The sequence below is a fragment of the Periplaneta americana genome, chromosome 4, assembly GCF_040183065.1.
Source record: "Periplaneta americana isolate PAMFEO1 chromosome 4, P.americana_PAMFEO1_priV1, whole genome shotgun sequence".
NCBI classification, from domain to species: domain Eukaryota; kingdom Metazoa; phylum Arthropoda; class Insecta; order Blattodea; family Blattidae; genus Periplaneta; species Periplaneta americana.
The window spans coordinates 188,485,770-188,513,026 of NC_091120.1; the positions used below are offsets into that span (position 1 = coordinate 188,485,770).

The following is a 27,257-nucleotide window of genomic DNA, read 5'->3' on the forward strand; positions in this document are numbered from 1 at the left end:
CGAAAATACAAAGTATATGATTATGTCTCGTGACCAGAATATTATACGAAATGGAAACATAAAAATTGGAGATTTATCCTTCGAAGAGGTGGAAAAATTCAAATATCTTGGAGCAACTGTAAGAAACATAAATGACACTCAGGAGGAAATTAAACACAAAGTAAATATGGGAAATGCGTGTTATTATTCGGTTGAGAAGCTTTTATCATCTAGTCTGTTGTCAAAAAATCTGAAAGTTAGAATTTATAAAACAGTTATATTACCGGTTGTTCTATATGGTTGTGAAACTTGAACTCTCACTTTGAGAGAGGAACATAGGTTAAGGGTGTTTGAGAATAAGATTCTTAGGAAAATATTTGGGACTAAGAGGATTGAAGTTACAGGAGAACGGAGAAAGGTACACAACGCAGAGCTGCACGCAATGTATTCTTCACCTGACATAATTAGGAACATTAAATGCAGACGTTTGAGGTGGGCAAGGCATATAGCACGTATGGGCGAATCCAGAAATGCATATAGAATGTTAGTTGGGAGACCGGAGGGAAAAAGACCTTTGGGGAGGCCGAGACGTAGATTGGAGGATAATATTAAAATGGATTTGAGAGAGGTAGGATATGATGATAGAGACTGGATTAATCTTGCACAGGATAGGGACCGATGGCGGGCTTATGTGAAGGCGGCAATTAACCTGCGGGTTCCTTGAAAGCCAGTAAGTAAGTATGTAAGTGTATATTTTGTCCTTAACTGATTTAATCCAAATTTATTTACTTGACATTTTCGTAGATGTGTTTATTACAAAAAAAAAATCACTGAAATAAAACATGAGATTTATTTTCAGTTATTTCAAAGAACAAAGATCATGCATGCATTGCAGCTATTTCTTAGAAAGTATAATTTTACTGCTTTAATTTCCATCTTCGGGGTTCTGCGGGTTGCTGTGTAATTTCATTACAGGTTGACCGATTCTCACATCGCAAATAGGCTATATCCTGGTTCAATCCTTAGGCCTATTATAAGAGTGGTGTTGATAGCAGGGGCCGTCTTTTATGAGCAGTGGTTTGTTCCTTTTTGAAGTCATTACTTTGGGATCCATACCTGATAATTTTAAGTAAAACTAATGTAAGCATTTCCTTAGCAACACCTGTCCATTTTTGAGGTCTCCATTATTTGGTATTATATTCTTGGCGTCTGTTTAAAATCTGCTTCTAGTATCTGAATATCCAAAATAAATCACAATTGGACAATATGTATATTGGACTAAATTTTTGTGGACTAAATAATTTGTGGACGAAATACTATGGACTTATTCCACTGGCCTTAAATGTGTTGGTCATAGAAATTTGGACGAAATGTTGCATTGGACGAAAATGTTTGGACAAACATTCCTGAAAGCATTGGTACATCGTTTTACAGCTGGAACATGGAACGTGTTAAAAAAAATCTTAGTAGTGCTACAAAGTCTTAATTTTATTATAGTCACAGTTCTATCCAATAGATGAAGAAAGCACATCCATTCACAGTGATTCATAGTTAAATAGCAGCAACTGTTGTGCCTGGAATCGATCCCTGTTTCACTATTTCGTAGTTTGTAGGACGCACAACTGATGGCTACAGTACTGCTAGATCTACAGAGAAACACAGGTTGATTCTCATAACAAGTTTTGCTCTATATATTAAAAATAATGTACTGTACAGTAGGTGCGATCGGAGATGTGTTGTGAAGCAAATGTCTATATTTAGAAACCGTAACTTTCCCTCTCTTGTTTACCGTTCGCAGTCAATATTTTGTTCGTGGTAGCCCGTGTGAAATATTTTCGTAAACAGAATTCAGTCGGTGGCTCGTTTCATTGCCGTCATTCTGTGCAAACATTCATCTGCTTCGTCAACAAGATGTTTGTTATCCGTAACTTCCCGCTGCAGTATCGACCATATAGCTACTTTGTGTTCGTCTGTTAATGGAATGGATTACTAGGGTACGTGTGCAGCGAGCAATGCCGTATAGCAGCCGTGGCGAAAATGTAATCGTGCGCCGAGCCACTGTGTAACCTGCAACGTGCATAGCACCTATGGAGGGAGGCGGACACCCGAAGGGGAAGTGAAGCAACTGTCTGACTTATTAAAGGATTTTCATTTTCCTTACGTCAAGCACTTAAATACAATTTTATACAGTACAAGGCTACAAACTAATGTTTAGTACGTGTAACGAGGAAATAAATGAAGAATGAAACAAAGGACACAATATCACAACCTAAAATTAACTGTCTTCAGTATGTCTCTGCGACAGAGTTTCAAAATCAGGAATTATGTCACTTACTGCCAGTCGTAGTTGATCACGAAGGTATTTGTCTACCAGTCGTGATCTAAATTTGGTTTTTACTATTTTCATTGTTGAAAATAATTTTTCAAAAACGTAAGTTGTAGCGAACATGGCTTCAAAAGAGAAAGCGAAAGAACGAAGCTTCGGATATTTATTTTTGGCAAATATTTGAAAAATTCATCATTTGTCAAGTCCTTACATCTAGCTTTCATTTAACATCACATTGTAAATCTGTGAGTTTAAATTGAAGATCTAACCGCATTATTCGTACATCTGCTGAAAAAGGATCGATGTACAGAGATAATAATAATAGTAGTACTAATAATAATAATAATAATAATAATAATAATAATAATAATAACACAACCTTTTAATGTTTTATCAGTAACATGTAGTATAATGCCGTTTTATTTTATACCACCGTTTTCTCGTAATACTTGTGAACAAAACATACATTTTTTGTAGATGTACATGTATTCGAGAGAGACATTGCAATAATATGCCACTCGCAGATCAGAGACAAATACAAATGGAACGGAGTTTGACTCCAGTGAGTGAGAGGGTGGGGGTTGTGGGAGGTAGAAAGCACAGGTATCATTGCGAGCCATAATGTGCTCGTGAGTCGCATTTTCGCCACCGTTGCCGTATAGAAATATTCAGTAGTCGGAGTAAACTGTAAACTGCAGACTTTTACCCCTGTCGAGCTGCAGTCCCTTGATTCGTAGGAGGTATCTTTCCACTGACACTCGCAATTGAAAATCTATGCATGGTATAAACTGTAAAGCGAAGCTTAAATAAAAAAAAAAATCTACAGTTGCATAGCTGGTACTATGTTGCATGCCTCTACGTATAATTACGCGTTTTCCTTGTACTCCCCTCTTTCACCTTGTATTTCCCTTGTTTTCCTTGTATTCCACCCTTTCTGCTTCTATTACCCTAGTATTCCGCCTGTTTCCTTTGTATTTATCTTATTCTCCTTTTATTTCCCATGTTTTCTCTGTATTCCTCTTGTTCTCCTTCTATTTCCCTTTTTCTCATTTTATTCCCCTTTTTATCCGTGTATTATCCTTGTTCTCCGTGTATTCCCCTTGTTATCCTTGTATTTCCTTGTGTACTACCTTCAGAATTGAACTTCCATGTAAGGATATTACAGTTAAATTTTGCCAAGTTCTTTATATATATATATATATATATATATATATATATATATATATATATATATATATATATATATATATATATATATATATGCCTAAAGACTATACTCTGCTAATGGACTTATAAAATAGGCCGCCTTTTCGTTACCTAAACTGTTTATTCTGTCGATGTGTTGCTCGTGGTCCGAAACGTTCAAATTTTCAATAGAATGTTTGGAAATCAAGCGACATTGAAAGACTGTGGATTGAAAGTATTGTGTCACCCACCATACTCGCCAGATCGATCTTGTCGGTCTATTTTCTGTTTCTGAACCTCAAATTAGTACTTGGAACGAAAAATATTCGACAGCAATAATGATGTAAATACATTTTTGTGTCATAAATTTCTGAATTTTATTTGAGGAGAGAATATGAAAGCTTCTGGCGCACACCAGTAAAAATTTTGAGTTAAAAGAGGATTGTGTTGAAAAATAAACAGATATCGATCAACTTTGTGGTGGGCTGAATCCTTATGAAGCTCTGTCTTACTTTTCCATGATATATTATACAGATTTGTAAGTTGGCTTTGTTTCCCGATATATAAAGAGTGAACTGTAAGTAATTTCATTTATTTTAGGGTGTTATTCTTTGAGATATTTTAAACAAAAAAGTTTAACACAATTTTGCTCGTTTGTGCTTCCATTTCAAAGTAAAAAAAAAGTTTATATGAAACATTTCATAGCGTGTTTTTGGAAGCCATTGGTTCAATTCCTAATATACTCAGTCAATTTAAGAGAGCGGTGTATTATGCTAATAAATGATTTAAAGAATTTTAATTTTGAACTTTAAATGTGCAGGTATTTGATTCGAACAAATGTAACTTTTCGTTCTGAAAAGGAATTTTAAAATGTTACATTTGTTCTGATGAAATTTTTGTACATTTAAGCACAAAACTAAAACTCTTTCAATCATTTATTATCATAATACACTGCTCTCTTAAATTGACTGAGCATATTGGGAATTAAATCAATGGCTTTCCCAAAGCACGCTGTGAAATATTTCATATAAAACAATTTTTATCTCGAAAAGGAAGCGAAAACGAGCAAAATTGTATTATACTTTTTCATTTGAAATATCTCAAAGAATAATCCCCTGACATTAATGACAATATTTACGGTTCAACTTGTATATCACACAATTTTGAATTGCAGCAATATAAAATAAACATAATGTAGGCAGCATTACCGATGCAATTCCAAAGACAATTTTAAACACTTAGGGCCATATTCATAGACATTCTTAGCGTGGGCTTCCAGTGGATGATCAGCGAACTAACGTTTTTCGTATTCATAAACCAGTGTTTGCAATATGATATGATATGAATCCTGTACAAGTAATCAGCCTATAGCCGGGGCTAGTTTAGCACGCTCGTAGCGCGGGCTAGAGAAATGTCTATGCATAGCACCCCTAGAATACAAGTAGGCCTATATAATTATATCGTACTTTAGTTTTGATGAACCTATTCTTCTGGTTTACCGCAAACTGAAAATTTTACGGAAACTTAATGGAATGGAATGTTGAAAATGTGAAGATTTAATGTTTGATATTTTCACAAACGTCTTACATGGGAATTCTTTTCTCGCGACTTGTGTTTTTTTTTTTTTTCTTAAGCTCAGTTTCTACTTTTGACCAAAATCTGGGATTTCGGTGCTCTAATTTTTTAAGAATATGGATTTTCTTATGCCGTTTGACTTTCCGTCCTCTTACGTGCCTATAAAATATTTCTCTTAAGGGGAGGCAGAGGTGAATATTCTAAAATTCACAAAATTTATCCGATTTGTTTGAAAATTGATCATGGGTACTAAGTATGTTATTAGTAATGGACATACCAAGTTTCAACTTTCTAAGTACAATAGTTCTGTAAATATTTATAATTTTATAAAACTTTGTATCGTTTGATATAAAATGCTCCATGCACCATATTGTAAGAAATGTTCAATATTTCTTTTTATTTATATGTTCAGAGAAGGTATATAAATAATGATAAGTATTAGTTTATTATGGGAATTATATAGTAATACAGTTATCTTTGTTTTAATTCATATTTTTAAGGGCACAAAATCAAAAACTAACATCGGAATATGAAAATAAAGATAATAAAAATGGAAAAAACCAAATTTTCATTTTTTCTTCAGTTTTATTCGAAAATTTTACCTCTGCCTCCCTTTAAATTCTTGAGCGGATTTGTCTTCAGTGTTCACACAAAATAATTTAGCAATTATCAAAGATAATTTTCAGTATAAAAACAAACATGAAGTCATCTTGGAATTTAGAGGGTTTTAGGAATAGTTTGCAACTATTCAATTACTTAAATATAAATAAAATTATTTGTGTCAACGGTAAATAAAGACCTGTATATTTGTGTAAATTGTGTTAACATGCCAGAAGCCTCATAAACTCTCTGTTTAGTGATATTATAAGCCAGAATGTGTGAACTGCAGGCGGTTGGGATCCGGTACAATCCGGATCGAGGGTTCGACTTATCGTTCACCCACTTCACCTATCCTTTCCTCCGCAATGTCAAACACTACCTTTACTCTAATTAAGTTAACTGCCCTTCAGGGCAACGCCCTTCGGGGATTTCGTTCTTGTATTCCCAGGAGATTTTGCTCACGATAGCAACGTCAAAAGTGTCTGGAAAAAAGTTTCTGCAAGGGGTTCAGGTTTGCGTCTCACGCAAATTCTAATACACTTCCTCTAATTTATCCTCGCTTGTACTGTATACACGATACAGTCTCCGTGTATTTTCTGGATGGTGAGAGTGACTGTGTGGACTTATTGTAAACTGAAGAGGGGTAAATACGGAGTCACGAAGATGATACTTACTCTGTTATTACCTATACAGGGTGTTTCAAAAGTAATGGTAAAAAAATTTAAGGATAAGTAAGAATGAGAAGAAGCGAAAACGTTCCAGTAAACAAGGGTCCGTAAATAAAATAATGCCATTTGTACTGCTTGGGACCCCTGAATACAAACTAGAAGAGATTGTTGTACCTTGAGACACTTTTCACAGTTTTTTTTTTTTTTTTTAATTTTGGTAAATGAAATTTTTAAAATGGAAAAGTGCTTGAAATAATTATTAAAGATTCCTTTACAACTTCCTGTACCTATTTTTCCTCTTTTTCAGATCTACTAACGATGGAAAAAATAAAATGACGAGATATGTAATGTGTTCAAAGGTACAACAGGTTCATGTACAGGCTTCGAGACTTCGGACCCAATAGAGCAGCTCAGTGGAAAATCCGCATAACGGCGTACTGAGTATAGGGGTAAAGCGTACAGTGGATGGGGTACTGTAGAATGAATGCCAACAAATACGCAAAGAAAAACGTTCTGGATTTGAAGGTTCTGACGAATAATTTGGTTTTCATACCAACTGTGTCTGAAACTATTACACGGTTAGAAAAGTCAGAGCAAGAGATACCGGAAGGCCTGAAATTAATTTAGAAAATGATGCAGAGAATTAATGAGACATCAAGTACATCGGTACTGAACGTGTAAAACAGAAGTGGTAATCAATTTGATGTAAAAATAACGGATATGGAATATTGTGTAACATAAACAGCAAATTAGTGGACATAGTGTCACCGAGAATAAAGGACTGTTTCTTAGAGACTGCAGTGATGTTAGGTTTTTTCGTTTTGCTCCTATCACGCCATGCGACTTAGAGCGCAGCTTTTCACAGTACAAACTTTATTTGGCAGATAACCGAAAAAGATTTACTTTTGAGAAATTGAGAATGTATCTTGTAGTACATTGCAAATAGGTACTGTAACTGCACTTCCTAAAGACGACCAATAGGATAAATGAAAAAAATTAAAATTGCTACATGCTTATTTCCACCATTAACACTTTGCATAATTAAACACAAATGCTTATAAAAGATAGGAGAATAAATGCTTTTCACATTCTTTTGACATTGTCATTGTGTAATGTATATTTACTTTCAGAATGTACATATCTGTGTTCCCCCATACTACCGTACTCTACTCTAAATAGCAACGTTATTATCTCAACACATCTCTATCTACCTGCAGTGAGTCAACAACCTATAGTGCATGCACAGTAAACTTATTGTATCGGGTCCAAAGTCTCGAAGCCTTTTCTTGTACCTTGGAACATAGCGTCTTGTACCTTGGAACACATGGAATATAGGTGGGAAGACAGCTGTAAAAACTGACAATATATTTAAGGGGTTAGGTACAGCTTACAGCAGTAAAATTTTGAAAATATTCAACATTTTTTTCCGCCATTACTGTATCTTGTACAATAATGAAAATTAGTATGTGTAAACCATTGTCCTTCTGCTATATGAAAAAATATTTTTACGATTTAAAAAAAAAAATTTACATTTTTGTTTTCAAAATTCAGTTCACTGTGCAGTGATGAAGCGTATCCCACATAACTAAAAAAAACTATTCAACATTCTGTGATGAAATATTTTGTGTGTATTTATGCATGTCATATCTACAATATGATGCAAGATCACTTCTCTACATTTGATATATTGTCTGATAAAAAAAATTCATTTAAAAAAAAGTTCAAATATCAGTAATTTCTTCTAACACAAAATAAAAAAAATATTATTTATTATGGAATGCAGTTGAAAGAGCATGATATTGTAAACATGTATTTTAGCAATAACGTAAAAGAGGGAGAACATGAAAAAGTTAACAAGTTTATGAGTTGTGAGGGAAACCATTACTGCACAGTAAACTTCCACCATTTTCAATTTTGAAAAAAAATATATATATATATATAATTTTTATAGTAAAAATATTTTTTTAATATAGCAGAAGGATAGTGTTTTACACATACTAATTTTCACTATTGTGCAAGATACAGTAATGAAGGAAAAAAATGTTGAACATTTCCAAAAATTTTACTGCTGTAAGCTGTACGTAACACCTTAAAATATATTTTCTATATAAACCAGAGCAGGCTTCTCTGATTGAGATTTTATTCCCTGGAGGAGCAGTAACTGCTTCAACAGCTTTCTTCAAGGCATCCGGATCAATTGGGGACCTCTTAACTCCAGACTTACTTCGTGGCATGATCTTAAAATAAAATAAAAACAAAAACCGATAGTATTATGTATCTTGGAACATGTTTAATGGTACAAGATGTTTTGTGTTCCAAGGTACAAGAGGGTGCACGTTTAAACAAATATGGCTGCCAAAACTAGAGAGTCAAATAAATCATGGAAATTGACGTATGTTAGGCCTGTTACTCACCAGATGATAGGGAACACACCGTTCTTAATTGATAGTTACAAATACAATTTGGTCTCGTATTAGAAAACATTGTAACACGAAATATTTACTTTTGGTACTAAAGAAATTGTTCTGTCCACACAATAATAAATAAATCAAACGGAAACTACGACCAGAGCTACTTAGTGGTTTTCTCTACAATTTAGAGTAAGGTCCGAAAGTCTTGTTTGTATGTTTGATGTGCATCCATTTTGAACATGTCATAACAGATGTGTGACAATGGTTGATACTTTACGTTCCAGCTTGTATAGTGATCCAGAACATCAGTATGGGACCATCATTGTCGCGGCACAAAATGATGCGGAGCCATGTCCTGTGTGAAATTTTCCGTAGCAAAGGCGGTGTGATTTCCCTGAATGCCTCCCTAACAGCTTGCTTCAAATCTTCAATTATCTGGTATCGATGTTTCGAGACACGCTGCTTAATTATTTCATTTCGTAGAATATTCTGGTCACGAGACATAGTCATAGTCTTTGTCTTTTCGGGGTTCACTTCCAAACCTATCGCTTTACTTCCGTGTTTACCCTAATCGTTTGTGGATTTTCCCCTAACATATTCACGTCATCCGCATAGACAAGCAGCTGATGTAACCCGTTCAATTCCAAACCCTGTGTGTTATCCTGAAATTTCTTAATGACATATTCTAGAGCGAAGTTAAAAAGTAAAGGTGATAGTGCATCTCCCTGCTTTAGCCCGCAGTGAATTGGAAAAACATCAGATAAAAACTGGTCTATACGGACTCTGCTGTAAGTTTCTCTGAGACACATTTTAATTAATCGAACTAGTTTCTTGGGAATACCAAATTCAATAAGAATATTATGTAAAACTTCTCTCTTAACCGAGTCAAATGCTTTTTTAAATCTATGAATAACTGATGTACTGTACCTTTGTAGTCCCATATTTTCTCCAATATCTGTCGAATACAAAAATCTGATCAATAGTTGATCTATTACGCCTAAAACCACACTTACGATCCCCAATAATTTCATCTACATATAGAGTTAATCTTCTCGAAAGAATATTGGACAAAATTTTGTACGACGTCAACAAAAGTGATATTCCTCGAATGTTACTACAGTTGGTTTTGTCCCTCTTCTTAAAAATGGACTCCTACCATTGTTCTGGTACAATTTCCTTTTCCCAAATAGCAAGTACAATCTTATAAATTTCGCTAGATAATGCGTTGTATAAATTCTGCTGGAATTTGGTCGATACCTGGAGACTTGTACTTTTTCAGTTTTTCTATCGCAATTTCGACTTCAGAAAGTGTGGGTTCGAGTATAAATGGCTCAGCAGTTTGTATTTGAATTTCGTCCTGATCATTTCTATTACAATCTACCCTTAAGTACTAAATATGATAACATGTCACTGATAAATTCGACCTTTTTCACTGTTAGTTGTATGAATAAAGAATCCTGTTCCTAATTGGTGATTATTGTTTCCTTACCAATAGTACAACAAGTAATCTCCTATTGGCAGTATGTCATTCTCTTCTAGCCTAGCCTCTTGTACTCCCACAAAGTCTATTCTTTTGCTACTAACATTACCCCAAGTTAACAGTTACATTTTTTTATTTTATTTTATGAATGAGGCATAAAGATGAAAGGCAAGCGGCCATGGGAAAGATGGATAGACAAAATTAAAAGAATCCTGCAGGAACGGTAATAGACCCTATGAATAGGTAGAAAATATACAAAAGAATACTTAGGCCTACTTGCTTACAAATGGCTTTTAAGGAACGCTCAGGTTCATTGCCGCCCTCACATAAGCCCGCCATCGGTCCCTATCCTATGCAAGATTTAGCCAGTCTCTATCATCATATCCCACCTCCCTCAAATCCAGTTTAATAATATCCTCTCATCTACGTCTCGGCCTCCCTAAAGGTCTTTTTCTCTTCGGTCTCCCAGCTAACACTCTATATGCATTTCTGGATTCGCCCGTACGTGCTACATGTCCTGCCCATCTCAAACGTCTGGATTTAATGTTCCTAATTATGTCAGGTGAAGAACACAATGCGTGCAGTTCTGCGTTGTGTAACTTTCTCCATTATCCTGTAACTTCATTCCTCTTAGCTCCAAATATTTTCCTAAGAACCTTATTCTCAAACACTCTTAATCTCTGTTCCTCTCTCAAATTGAGAGTCCAAGTTTCACAACCATAAAGAACAACCGGTAATATAACTGTTTTATGAATTCTAACTTTCAGATTTTTTGATAGCAGACTAGATGACAAAAGCTTCCCAACCGAATAATAACAGGCATTTCCCATATTTATTCTGCGTTTAATTTCCTCCCGAGTATCATTTATATTTGTTACTGTTGCTACAAAATATTTCAATTTTTCTACCTCTTCGAAAGATAAATGTCCAATAATTTTAGCATGGAAAAGTAGAGACAATTGGAGGCATAATTGAAATCGACCTTCCAAGGAAGAAACGATAAGATGCTGGTGGTGGTGGTGGTGGTGGTGGTGGTGGTGGTGGTGGTGGTGGTGGTGGTGGTAGTGGTCAGATGCTATAAAATTAACATACTGTAATTTGTTTCACTTTTTCTGAAACGTACTGTTACTACAAAACTTTCTGCATGTTCACGTTCAGTAATGGAATAAGATAGTCTGCTGGTAAACCTAAAAACCCGAGCCTTAATTACAACATTACGTAGGTAAACATAAGAACGCACAACTTTGTCCTTTGAAAGCCGCACGTCCACAGAGACGTGAACCAGACGTTGATGGATTTCTTGTTGACGGTCTGGTGCTAATCAAACGTGGGTGCAGTTCTGAACTATCTTAACGAGAGAAGCGGAAAATTACTGTCCTCTGTTTTTTTTCATATCAGGGGAGTGAGGGACCTCACATAAATGTCAGATATCTGGCTTCAGGAACTTTCCAAACTCGATATCCAACCTGTTTGCACGTTCTCATCTGTATTTAGTACATCTTACCTTGGTAAGCAGCGGAATCTGGGGAGATTGTCTTCTTATTGTAAGGCAAACACAAAGGCTTCATTAGTCAATGACCTTGGAGGCTGTATTGTTATTTGTGAGTATAGGAATTTACGAGACGTAGAGCAGAATTCATTTAAATGAGTGTAATATTTAAGTTATAAATTAAAAGTGTCACTAATTTCTGTTTCCATTCTATAAACAACAGTTATATAAGATCTATGGCCGAATTCATACTGAACACTTATAAATTAGTGATACTTCTATCAGCACTCAAACTCATTTCATATTCATAATTGTCCCCCCCTCACAAATGAGTGAACAAATGAGAACTCATTCCAATAAGTGAGCTAGAATGGACGCTAAGTGTTATTCATATTGATTTCTGACCAGACTAGTTGTTCTTCAGATAACTAATGAAAAGTAGTAGTAGTAGTAGTAGTAGTAGTAGTAGTAGTAGTTTATTATTATCGTTATCATTACTATTGTTTTATCATTATTATTATTCTTTTTATCATCACTATTATTATTATTATTATTATTATTAGTATTATTATTATTGTTTCATCATCATTATCATTATTATTTTTGTTTTTTCATCATTATCATTATTATAATTGTTATTATTGTTTTATCATCATTATCATTATTATTATTGTTTTATCATCATTATTATTGTTTTTATCATCATTATTATTGTTTTATCATTATTATTGTTTTTATCATTATTGTTTTTATCATCATTATTATTGTTTTTATCATCATTATTATTGTTTTATCATCATTATTATTGTTTTTATCATCATTATTATTGTTTTTATCATCATTATCATTATTATTATTGTCATTATTGTTTTATTATCATTATTATTGTTGTTTTATCATTATTATTATTATTATTGCTTTTATAATCATTATTATTATTGTTTATCATCATTATCATTATTATTATTATTGTTTTATCATCATTATCATTATTATTGTTTTTATCATTATCATTATTATTATTATTGTTTTATTATTATTATTGTTTTATCATTATTATTATTATTTCTTTTATCATCATTATCATTATTGTTTTTATCATCATTATTATCATTATCATTATTATTGTTGTTTTTATCATTATCATTGTTATTATTGTTTTATTATCATTATTATTGTTGTTTTTATCATTATTATCATTATTATTATTATTGTTTTATCATTATTATTGTATTATTATTATTATTGTTGTTTTCGTCATCATTAGCATTATTATTGTTATTGTTTTGCATCCAGATGAACTAAAACTATCAACTTGCACAACAGTGAATGCGGTTTTTTAATGTCTGTATTTTTAGATTTTCCATACTGTAAAATATTGCCTGTAATATTATCTCTTTATTGTTTTCCTTACTGTGGTACCATCGCAATCTTCTTTGTTTAATTGCTTCAATTATTTCTTCTTCATTTTCTATTAACCCTTCTATGTTTGTATTTTTTATATCTGGAGAGTTCCGATGCAACAGAGGTGGGATACATAAGATAGAAATCCATGGAAGAACATTTTAAAAAATCGGAGACAGGTTCTTTAATGCAATTTATTTATATTTTGTAGTGTGAATACGGTGGTGTAGTGGTTACACGTCCGCATTATTTTCGAGAGGTCTGGGTTGGAGTCCAGGATCCGGCTACCCAGACTTGGGTTTCTCGTGGTCTCCCACGTCTCTCTGAGTGAACGCTGGGATAGTACCAATTGTTTCCTTCCCAATCCTATAAGCTCTCATATCTTAACCTAATTTCGTATGTCATCTCAACTTCCGTTACAGGCTGACCATGTGTCCATGTTAATTTTCATTAGAGCCAGATACCCAGCTGCTGAAGCCGTTAGCCCTCACAACCCGCAGTTTATATTATTTAGTCACTTATGAATTTATAATTTTATTGTATTGCAGGATGCTTTTATGATTTAGATTGACTAATTATGTGGAAAACCTATAAACATCTTGTCCACACCTGTGGAATAACGGTTAGCGCGTATGGCCACGAAACCAGGTGGCCCGGGTTCGATTCCCGGTTGGGGAAAGTTACCTAGTTGAGGTTTTTTCCAGGGTTTTCCCTTAATTCAATATGAGCAAATGTGGGTAAATATCGGTGCTGGACCCCGAACTCATTTCCCCGGCATTATCACTTTCATCTCATTCAGACGCTAAATAACCTAAGATGTTGATAAAGCATCGTAAAATAAAATACTTAAATAGAGACACCTTAGGGATTTGAGATGGACCGCGTGGAAAACCATGAGGCACGAAGTTCATCTTACACTTTTGTTCATTCCAGGTCCATTCGTCCATAGCACAAAGTCCGATATACAGAAAGTCCACTATAAAAATGTCCACAACTAAAATGTCCAATAAAATAAAGCCAGTAGTCAAAATGTCCAATATGCAGAAATTTCCGCAACTCAAAATGTTCAATATAGGCTATAGAAATGTCCACAAGTCAAAATGTTTATAGAAATGTCCACAAATCAAAATGTCCAATAAACCGCACCGTATTAAAAATGCAATATTTCCACTTCTACTTAAGATAGGTCAGTGAAAATTTTAGCGTTCATTAAGTAGATTTCAAGTCATACATAAATATGAGAATTAAACCTTTAGTGCTAATGGTTTGTCCACAAGCCAAATGTCCAATATATGTTATGTACAGAGAAGATTATTCGACATTTTGTTTGGAGAGCATCATTTCGTCAAATACCATTTCCCTATTACCAATTCCATCGACGCTAAATAACCCAGTAGTTGATACAGCATCCTTAAATAACCAAGTAAAAATCGTTATAAGGTAGTCATAGGACCAATAATGTAGTGGAAGATCTCCACTTTAGATTTAAAGAAATGGTTTATCATGTCAGAAGGCCTATTTGGAGATTTATGGAATGGGACCCAGAATATCATAACTTAATCCAAATTCACTATGGTCACTTAAACGTGACAGTGTTAAAATTTGTCGCCCCCCCCCCCAACTCCCACAAACAGTTTATCAGCAGCTATAATAAAGTCATGTTTAGTTTAAATTAGTTTTAAATGAAATGTTACTGGAATCAAAATACATGCATATTACTTATGAATTATAAAGATTTCCTTCGCACTTTCTCCATAAAGCATTGATGATGTCATCAAAGTCGATCTGACGAAGCACATCAGACTCGATGCAAAGAAACATATTCAGACTTATTCATTGTTGAAACAATAGTAATATACGTTACAAGAGCGGTATGTTGACGTTTTCATGGTCCAGGAAAAGATTGAAAAAGCGAAACGTAGTTGAGCTTTTTTAATTTCCGAGAACATGAAAGTAAACATACCGCTCGTGTATCGTACATTATTTTGTGCGAAGATCGTTTATGACATACCTGAAAGACGAATTTCTAATTAGTTGCGATGAAATCTCCATCTTGGTTTCTGTTTAATGACGGCAACTTCGGAAAACCAAAATATCTTTCTTCAACATTGTTGCCATAAAATGTTTTCTGTGTTTACTATACTCCAGCAGGCCGTGATATAAGTCTATATTTTTTTCCCCCAGTCTATAAATGCGAACTTAAAACAAACGGTAAGGTTATGTAATGATTTATTTTTCATTTTAATATTTTAACAATATTATTTATATAACATATTTCAGTAATAACATCGGCATCTGGAATCTTGTTGATTTTTTCACGGCTTCCTTAATGTTACTTGTATCAGGAATGCAATAAGTTTCGTGGAGTAGTAGACTACTTAATTTTTACAAATATTTAAAAACAATAATTAACAGTGTAATTTAGGTGAAATTGCAGTGGTAAGTTTCCAGTTTATAATTATTACTATGTTAAACGTCTCTAAAATAATATGTTAAAAGCCTAAAGCAGTAAAATGAATGTCGCGCTTAAGCGGTAAGAAGAGGGAAATTGTTGTGTGTGTTACGTTGGGAATACTGAATGTGGTATTTCACACTTACCGCTTATTGGTTCTGTGCGGAAAACAAGCAAATACGCACGATCTCGCACAAAATTTATTTGTGAAAGGCAGATTGTGGTTTATTTTTAAGCATCGGTTTTGTGTGTGGTATAATTAGTACGAGTACTCCTTACTTCGAGAGGAAGTATAAAGTAAATTGAAAAATAACTGAAACTCTTTGCAGAATAAACTTTTTATGTCGAATTATATAGTGCACATGCTGGAAAGTTATTAAATAGTATTGCTGATGATATATATATTTTTACGTCATTATTTAATGACGCTGTATCAACTAGAGGTTATTTAGCGTCGATGGGATTGGTGACAGCGAGATGGTATTTGGCGATATGAGGCCGAGGATTCGCCGTAGATTACCTGACATTTGCCTTATGGTTGGGGAAAATCTCGGATAAAACCCAACCAGTTAATCAGCCCAAGCGGGGATCGAACCCGCGCCCGGACGCAACTCCGGATCGGCAGGCAAGCGCCTTAGCCGACAGAGCCGGTGGCTCTGATGATATAATTATATTGAAAATGTAACTGACAGTTGTGGTTACTACCCATAGCGATAAATAGCTAATAAACACACATCCAATTTGACTTTCAACAATGCTTTCTTGTTTACAAACAGTTAAATTTAAGTAGTTTCATAGTATAATAATGTGATATAATGCATATAGAGTGTTAGTTGGGAGGCCGAAGGGAAAAAGACCTTTGCTGAGACCGAGACGTAGATGGGAGGATAATATTAAAATGGATTTGAGGGAGGTGAGATATGATGAGACTGGATTAATCTTGCTCAGGATAGGGACCAATGGCGGGCTTATGTGAGGGCGGCAATGAACCTCCGGGTTCCCTAACAGCTAGTAAGTAATAATGTGATACCGGCATTACAATATAACGTATGCAGCTGCACACTTTCCTTTTACTCTCGCCGCGACCGCGACAATGCGATAACGGAACAAGGTGTTCAGAACAAACTTCAGAAAGGATTTACCAGCAAGTGTTTCAAAAACAAATTTCACTGTAAAAAAGGAAGAGAAAAAGAGAGAGAAAATGGCGCCCCTCTGTAAATTTCCCGCCCTAGGCAACTGTCAGAGTAAACTTTTCATGTCAAAGCGTTACGCTTTTTCCCCTTGTACCTCGAACATGAACATTTCACATCAAAAATTGTTAGATAAAGTCCTCCAAGATGGATTGTCTTAGCACTCTTAGCTACAGGCAGAGAATTCTGTGGCTCAGGAAACCACTAAAAAAAAAAAGTTTTCATAACATGTAGAATTACTTCGTGTGCTGTCATTCTTTCTGTGTAATTTGCTAGTAGTAGGATGTAATTCCACTGCCTTTTAAAGTATATTATATGCAGTAACCTTGACAAGTTTTTTGCGTCAGTTAAATAACAGCATATCATTGGTTAGGTTGCAAGGTATTCGGGGTGAAGGTGGTACTAGTAGAGGGGGGGAAGGTCATCCTACGATGAATGTTAAACATAAAGTCCCACTCTTATTTTTTGCAGCATCTTTGGTGTTTCAGAACATGACGGCAAGCGAAAGAGTGGGGACGGAGCGACTTTATCACAGAACTCGTCAGTCTGCTAGCGGACGCAGCGCTGAACGGAAGGTTCGTAGATAGCAGTGCAATTGTTTCAATTGTTGAGACGGCATCTAACGTTAATAAGTGGAAACTGCGTATCATATGAATGTGCTAAGTTTTGAAAGTGGATGTGGTGTTCGTGATATCGATTGATTTCTGAATTTAAGAAAGATGAAAGCAACAATGATGGACTGTGTTATGAAACGTGTGCTATTTGTTAGCATCTTGACTTTGTGCTTGCTTGGTAAGTCTCCATTTTTACTTTTCTCAGTTTAAATTGCTTTTAGCATTATATTTTCTGAAGTATTTGTGATGTGACATGGCCTTTTTCCGTTATTGTTGTTATGGTTGGATAATCACACAAGGTTATTTTCTTCTGAAAATTGATAATTAAACTCAGGAACGGTTGCGTTTTTTTGGCACCTGTAAATACGTGTAAAATTATACTTCGATTAAATAAATTTATTAGTTTATGGAAATACAGGATAGTATAAATTCCTTTTGTGCCATAAAGCATAAATGTATGTTGTAGAATTGGATGAGATTATTAATATTAGTATTAGTATTTATTTATTTAACCTGGTAGAGATAAGGCCGTCAGGCCTTCTCTGCCCCTCTACCAGGAGATTCCAACTATAATATGAAGAATAAAATTACAATTAGTATTAAATTTACAATTACAATTACAATAAAAATCAAAGTACGAAGAGATTACCTGACTAATTAAGGCTAGATAATTTATCATAGAAAAACAAATATTTTACATTTACTGAATTACAAATTAAACCTAGAATAACAAAATTGTATAGTGATGAAATTACTGGATATTGAAATATTTTGTGATAGTTTAAGGAAACTATTTACAAGAAATCAATTACTGACCAAATGCCTAGTAAGTTTGCGTTTGAATTCAATTTTATTTCGACAGTCCCTGATGCTAGCAGGTAGCGAATTTCAGAGTCTTGGCAGGGCTATTGTGAAAGAAGATGAGTATGAGGAGGTGCGATGGGGTGGTTCACCATTCCTTCCAGTACATCCTTCAGTAGGCAGTTTCTTCTCAGTCAGTTACCCAGCCAATTCCTTCCTTTTTCTCTTCCTGATCAGTTTCAACATTCGTTTACATACTACAAAGAAGATATATTTTACATCGCGTATATATCATTGTGATCATTTTGAAAGTGAAACGAAAATATAAAAAATGGCACGACAACTTTTGCATGAATAATGTAACGCGTTCCTTTATTTTAAAATTTAGCGGAAAGTCTTAAATAAAGAAAATTATAGTTTGTTGAATTTTCGTACCGGTAATTATATTTTTTGAACTAGTACAGCTCATTTGTGACATGGACATTAGCTGATGTAATTCCATAGAATAGAGAGATAATACAATTATTTTTCCTTTCACTTCTTACAAAATTCAGTGAGCCTCCTTGATGAATAGTCGTTATTACGTAGGTCACTAAAAAGCGTCACTTTGTGCGAAACTCGATTTCTTAGAAAACCAGTGTGACACAGATATGCAAGTTTTTGCTCAAATCGCCTTTTACTTTCATTCTAACAATTGAGGAGCGTTTTTACAAAACTTAACATCTACAGAAATCAAATTTTTCAGTAGACATAGGCTATTTTTTTAATTAACTCTTAATTCAAGTACAGCATTTTCACAGGAATTATATATTTACTGAAAAAAGGATAATAGAAATAGATTATGATATTATACATATTATTTTATAAGTATCATTCCTAAATAGATCCAAAAAATAACAAATTTTTCACAAAATTCAACATGTACAGAACTTTTCCATCACTTTCAAAATGTTTTTACTAATATTTTCAGTTCAAAATTCTGTTGTCCTTTTAAATTTAGATCTTACTATGCAGGAAAGTAATTTTCATACATATAAATGCATCTGTTCTTTTTTACCACCCAATTTTGTTCAATAATACTCAATGAAGACGTACAAGAACAATAGTATTATATATTGCTCACTGGAACACACAATGACACTTATTAAGACATACAAGAACAATAATATTGTTCACTGGTCTCCAAAAAATATTCTAGCTTCTTCTGAAGATATGTCAAAGTACTTTAATAACTTCTTTATGTCAGCACACTTTTTTTTTCATTAACATGATTTACAAATTTAAGTTCCATAGCTGTATCAATCTTGGTTGGATTACGGATTCCCGGATTAAGAACTTCAACTTCAGTACTTTGATCCTGCATATGTTGTCTTGACAAATTTCATAATACAACGATAAATAAACCAATTTAATAATTTTTGTTGTCAAATACTGTCGCAAGCTTATTTTTATGTAAATCTTAATGCTGACTTCCAGGAAAGTATAACATTTTAAGTTTGACACAGAACTTCAACTAGTAACTAGTGAATATTATTTCTAGATATTTCTTTCAAGAATTTGATACCCTTAGATAGATCAACAAAGAGTTATTTATAACCCAGTCATTCCAAACAAAATGTGTTGAGTTACTTTGACATTTTTATAGTATAGACTTTGTATTGCCTTTGTTAAGTGTGAACTAGCGAATTAATTACTTGTAAGAAGTAGTCGAATTGGTGAAGATCGTAGAGGTAGGTAATTTCTGATTCACATATCGGGTCCCTTTCAGGGCGCTCTTCCGTACAAGGGCAGCGATATTTATCTAAGGTTAGAACCCAATTTAGGTGTGTGTATTAATCGAAAAAAATGTCATATAAACATGCGTTCTATTCTCAATATTTTCTAGCCCCTACACACACACACACACACACACACACACACACACACACACACACACACACACACACACACACACACACACACACACACACACACACACACACACACACACACACACACACACACACACACACACACACACACACACACACACACACACACACACACACACACACACACACACACACACACACACACACACACACACACACACACACACACACACACACACACACACACACACACACACACACACACACACACACACACACACACACACACACACACACACACACACACACACACACACACACACACACACACACACACACACACACACACACACACACACACACACACACACACACACACACACACACACACACACACACACACACACACACACACACACACACACACACACACACACACACACACACACACACACACACACACACACACACACACACACACACACACACACACACACACACACACACACACACACACACACACACACACACACACACACACACACACACACACACACACACACACACACACACACACACACACACACACACACACACACACACACACACACACACACACACACACACACACACACACACACACACACACACACACACACACACACACACACACACACACACACACACACACACACACACACACACACACACACACACACACACACACACACACACACACACACACACACACACACACACACACACACACACACACACACACACACACACACACACACACACACACACACACACACACACACACACACACACACACACACACACACACACACACACACACACACACACACACACACACACACACACACACACACACACACACACACACACACACACACACACACACACACACACACACACACACACACACACACACACACACACACACACACACACACACACACACACACACACACACACACACACACACACACACACACACACACACACACACACACACACACACACACACACACACACACACACACACACACACACACACACACACACACACACACACACACACACACACACACACACACACACACACACACACACACACACACACACACACACACACACACACACACACACACACACACACACACACACACACACACACACACACACACACACACACACACACACACACACACACACACACACACACACACACACACACACACACACACACACACACACACACACACACACACACACACACACACACACACACACACACACACACACACACACACACACACCCCCCCCCCCCTAAACTGGGCTCTAACCTTAGAGAAATGCCGCTGCCCCTGTACGGAAGCGCGCTCCCGAATTTTTCTCTGGTTCACCATTCCTTCCAGAGCATCCTTCAGTAGGCAGTTTCTTCTTAGTCAGTTACCCAGCCAATTCCTTCCTTTTTCTCTTCCTGATCAGTTTCAACATTCTTTCTTCACCATCTATTTCAAACATAGCTTCATTTCTTATTCTGTCTGTCCATTTCACACGCTCCATTCTTTCCCATATCTACATTTCAAATGCTTCTAGTCGCTTCGCTTTATTTAATCGTGATGTCCATGTTTCTGACTCATATAATGCCACACTCCACACAAAGCACTTCATTAGTCTCTTCTTAGTTCTTTTTCCAGAGCTTTGCAGACGATACTCCTTTTTCTATTAAAAGCTTCTTTTGCCATTACTATCCTCCTCTTGACTTCCTGACAGCAGCTCATGTTACTGTATATCGTCGTTGTTTCTGCAATAACTCTGTGACATATTGATCGATTTTCAGATTTTTGCTCTATTAAATAACGTAAATAGGGATACAGCAAATAATAAAATCTCCTATATGTAATTATATTTCTTTGTTTCGAAAATGTAAGAATTCACAATCCCCTATGTACGGCTGCCATAGGATGAATAAATGTGTTTTTTCCTCGTACTGAAAAATTGTATATTTTGCACATAGTTATTGCAGGAACAACGACGATATAGTACGTCCCATGTATTTGAAGCAGTTCACTTGGTCTACTGCCTTGTTTAGAATTCTCACGTTTACCTTCTTTATTTTCTTTCCGATAACCATGGCCATCGCCTTGTTTGCATTTATCTTCATCCTATACTGCTCACAGCTGTCATTTAGCTCCAGTAGCATATCACTTAGTATCGTCTCCTCTTCTTCTAACAACCCCATACCATCAGCAGATCTTATACACTTCATTTTTCTTCCTCCAACTATCCCTCCTCCCATGTTCTGAAAACAGTTCTTCATTAAATCCTCCAAGTAGAAGTTCAACAGGATTGGTGATAAAGGACATCCTTGTCGTACTCTTCTCCCTATTTCACTTCTTTCTGACATTTCTCCTATCCTGACTTTGACTCGTTTCATATAAAGATTATTGAACAGCCTCTTCCCTTTCCAATTCATATCTATTTTCTTCGGGATCCTCATAAGTTTATTGAAACAATAATAGCATCAAATTTCGTAATATTTAAATAGAAATTTGTTTGTGCGAGATCGTGCGTATTTGCTTGGTTTCCGCACAAAACCAACCCGCGGTAAGTCTAAAATTCCACATTCAGTATTCCCAACCGAACACACATAACAATTTCCCTCTTCTTACCGCTTAAGTGACATATTGATTTTACTGCTTTAGGCTTTTAACATATTATTTTTAGAGACGTTCAATATAGTAATAATTATAAATTGGAAACTTACCACTGCAATTTCACCCCAATTGCACTGTTAATTATTGTTTTTAAATATTTGCAAAAATTAAGTAAACTCTACAACTCCACTAAAGTTACTGCATTTCGTGATGCATATAACATTAAGGAAGCCGTTTGTTTTAAGTTCGCATTTATAGACTGGGAGAAAAAAAGACAGACGTATATCACGGCCTGCTGGAGTATAGTAAACACAGAAAACATTTTAAAGCAACAATGTTGAAGATAGATATTTTTGTTTTGCAAATTTGCCGTCATTGAACAGAAACCAAGATGGAGATTTCATTGCAACTAATTAGAAATTCGTCTTTCAGGTATGTAATAAACGATCTTCGCACAACATAATGTACGATACACGAGCGGTATGTTTTCTTTCAATTCTCGGAAATTAAAAAAGCTCAACTACGTTTCGCTTTTTCAAACTTTTCCTCGAACATGAAAACTTCAACATACCGATCTTGTAACGCATATTACTGTTTCCTTGGTTGGAAAGTGACACAAGAGTTCAGAACGTGGGGGGGGGGGGGGAAACAACAACAGAACGAGGAAATTCCCCTGCTTCCACCACTTCAATTCGAACAATGTTTATACGTGGTTTTAATGTAAATTTTGAGACTGCTTAAGTAAAAACAGTAAATTATGACACATTTCATAAACGAAATGTCTTGAGATTCTTGATCAGTTTGTACGAATAATTAATAAATTAGATGTTATCTTACTAACTTCGAACTGACTAGTGAACATTATATTTAGATGTGTGTTGTGACAGTTAAGACTAAGGACACATAAATTATATCCGGTTTTAAATAAAATGTGTTAAGTAATGCGATAAAATTTCTATTTATTCCATTAGCTTTGGCCTTGCCAATTAGTGGAAACTATTAATATATAATATCTGTAAAACTTTTGGTATTTTCAAAAAATAAAAACAATCTGATCTTTTCGAGTCAAGTTGTCGAAATTCTAAAATTTTCCTTGCCTTTAAAGGTCTAACATTCGTATTCATTTTACTAATTTTATACTTGCTTACTAATGGAGGTTATCTCCAGACCTTTCTTTACAAAACTAAAACTAATGAAGCTGCGGTTTTAATTAGTTCTTCACACATTAAAATCCTCGATTTTTCAATACCATCAGTGATATAAACTCATTATGTCTTTCAATAAACTATAATTTACTCATTTACATAAAAATTGTTCATATCAATAAATTAAAAGCGTCGTATTATGTGATTAAAGCCTCAGTCTCGAATAAAGCATGAAGAACTTCTCCATTTTTAGTGCAATTAAATGCCTAAATCTTGTATTTATTCTATCAATCTTGAACTAACAAGACAACGGGGGCTTGTTCTGCATTTTTCTTGAAAGTATAACAAAAAATACTAAATTTATCTATCGTTTCTAGCAATAATGGCATGAATTTTCATTACACAACTTGAAGTAAAAGAAATTTTAGATTGTTGGTCTGTTTTTTTTAATTTCCTTTGATCCCGTTGAAGGTATAAAAGTTATATTCGACCAGGTTTTCTTAAAGTTATAAATGTTCTTAAGTATTCTGTAACAACAATGCGAAAATATTGCATTAGTTTTAGAGTAACGGTTTATTGGAGATTATTTGTAGATATCTTTCCGAAGTTTTTCATATAATTAAAAGTAAATAGCATGAGTTACGAATAGTTTTTCTTGAATAAAATATACAAAATTTCTCGATCTTTCATTACAGTTGAAGGACTGGACTTTGTATTTGTATTTTGTTAAGTTTACTTATACACGCTTTAACATCTATGGTTACTAAATCTACGTATTACTCTGTGAAAAGATTTATTAAATCTACATACTTAGACTTCAACAAACAAAATTTGATAACACAATCTCAAGGGGGAAAATGGAACTCTCTGCATCAAAATCCACAGTTAATTCCCGATTTAGCTGCATTTAGATTGGCAACAGGCCATGATTGTTTGGCCAAACACCTGCATAGAATTGGAATATATCAGTCCCCTAACTGTCCATTGTGCAACTCAAACCAAGAAATGGATTCGGAACACCTCAAAATCTGTGCTTCAGTGGCTGGTCATGATAATATCTTTGAAAAATATTGGAGTGCAAGAGGTCAAATGACTTTGTCAAACGCCTGGCATTAGAAAACAACAACACAACATCTATGGTCATATCGCGTGTGTAGTATCTTTGGGTATATCAGTAGGCCGTTGTTACTATTGTTATGTTCCTGTTTCTATCGTGTGATGTCAATACCTTGTGTTTATGTAACCAATTTTAAATTTTGATTAATGTTTATGATATTGGTGATCGGGGCGGTGGTCAATAGTTGTATGTAACCTTCCAATTCGACATTTGCCTTTGTGACTAAGGGAAACCACGAAAAAAATCAGTCAGATTGGCCGGCCACGGGATTTGAACTCGGGACCAGCCGAATGCGAGTTTTAAGCGCCGAAAAATGGCTCCAAATGTGGGTGGTGCTGTCTGTCAGGGTAGTGGCTCGGTACATCAATGCTGCCTCTCGATCGTTTCCACCATACACGAACATCATCTCTGTTTGTTCCTGGAATGAATGCCGGACCATTGTGCTTCTACGTTGCTTAAATCACACTATCTGCAACTCACAAAACGCACACTGCAAGTTATGAGAGAATGTCGTCAGTGCCATCTACCGTGGAAACTATGCATTTCCTGACTGAAAATGGAGCACAAAAGTTCATATCACCTTGTGGCTCAAAAACAGATGTTCACTTGGCATCTTAATACCATATCCATTATTCATTTATGCATAGTTTTCTGCCCAAGAACAGGTCTTTCACTGCAAACCCAGCATTCTCCAACCTTCCCTATTTTCCGCCTTCCTCTTAAGGTTGGTTCACAATAAACCGGGAACGAGAACCAGAATGAAAACGAGAAGCAGAGGACGTGAATATGAAAATTTTTGATTCACAATAAACCGAGAACGTAGACGACTATGCATATCGATATGCATGTCAATAACGATATGTAAAGTCGATATTACGCATTCTGGTGTTAGTTGTGTATAATTGACCAATGGCGTTCTCTCATGAGTACAAGGCAGCCAACATAAACACAGGTTAACCAACTTCGAAATTTCAACTGAAACATTTCATTAGGTACGGTACTATAAATATGCCCATGCATCTTTATTATCACAACTTATTTTAAGTCTACCATAACGTAAAATAATTAAAGAAGAAACATTTGTAATAGAACAAAAATGAACACAACAGTAGTTATTGAATTGAAGCATGAATATGTAGTGTGTAATACAACCAATACAGTAATAAAATATGATTCACTCACGATTGGTGTTCAAAGATGCAGCTATTGAAAGCCACGTATTCTCCTTCATTTTCTCATCTTTATACGAGGCTTATCGTAAACGTGAGGATTTTTCTCAACACTCAATATTAGAATCTCATCAAATAAAACTTGCTCCATGATGCACAGCACAGAACAAAATAATGCATAGGTTATGTCACGGTCTTCTTGCTACAAAATATATGACGACAAAATAGCTTATAGATGGCAATAGAATGAATCTAGTGGGCTGTGATCGGAAACGTGAACGCCAAAGTTGAAACTTGGCCAACTCTCCGTTCCCGATCCTGGGCTCCGACAAGCTTTTCGTTAATTGTGAATGCTCACATTTAAATGTACACATTTTAACAATTTTACCGTTTTCGTTTTCGTTCCGATTCTCGTTTCCGGTTTATTGTGAACCAGCCTTTAGTCTCCGCATACGATCCATATATCTTAATGTTGTCTAACATCTGATATCTTCTTCTGCCTCGAACGTTTCTCCCGTTCACCATACCTTCCAGTGCATCCTTCAGTAGGCAGTTTCAAGCTAGTGACCCAGCCAATATATTTTTCTCTTCCTGATCAATTTCAGCATTATTCTTTTTTGATCCACTTATTCTAGTACAGCTTCATTTCTCATTCTATCTGTCCATTTCACATGCTCCATTCTTCTCCATATCCATTTTTCAAATGCTGCCAGTCGTTCCTTTTCAGTTCGTAGTAATTCCCACGTTATTTCCCCATACATGCCACATTCAAATTGAGGAACTTTACTAGTCTCTTCCTTAGTTGTTTTTCTAGAGGTCCGAAAAAATGATCCTATTCCTATTAAAAACTTCCTTTGTCATTTCTATCTTCCTCTCGACTTCTTCGTAGCAGTTCATGTTACTATTTATAGTACAACCCGAGCATTTGTTATTCCACTGCCTCATTTCGAATTCACACATACGAAATACGAAAAGCCTGAAATCCCATAAGGCCAACGGCCTCCTACAGGAGTGTAGGGTGAGCTGAAGGTCTACTACACTTGGGAGCCAGTCGAAGCAACCGAGCTAAACGAGCGAAGATTTTTAAATTCTGA

At 35.2% G+C, this 27,257-nt stretch overlaps 1 protein-coding gene across 2 annotated transcripts in view; it reads left to right on the forward strand.

Annotated features, from left to right (window-relative positions):
• Positions 1-11,704: 11,704 nt before the first annotated feature.
• Positions 11,705-27,257, forward strand: part of LOC138698534 (uncharacterized) — a 137,044-nt gene continuing 121,491 nt past the window's right edge. Inside the window, exons 1-2 of one of the 2 annotated variants that reach the window (XM_069824533.1) lie at positions 11,705-11,825; positions 17,248-17,551. In XM_069824533.1, coding sequence (XP_069680634.1) covers positions 17,479-17,551 — 73 coding nt within the window. In that variant the 5' untranslated portion in view covers positions 11,705-11,825; positions 17,248-17,478. The remainder of the gene's footprint in view (positions 11,826-17,247; positions 17,552-27,257) is intronic. The other variant, XM_069824532.1, reaches the window with a different exon arrangement.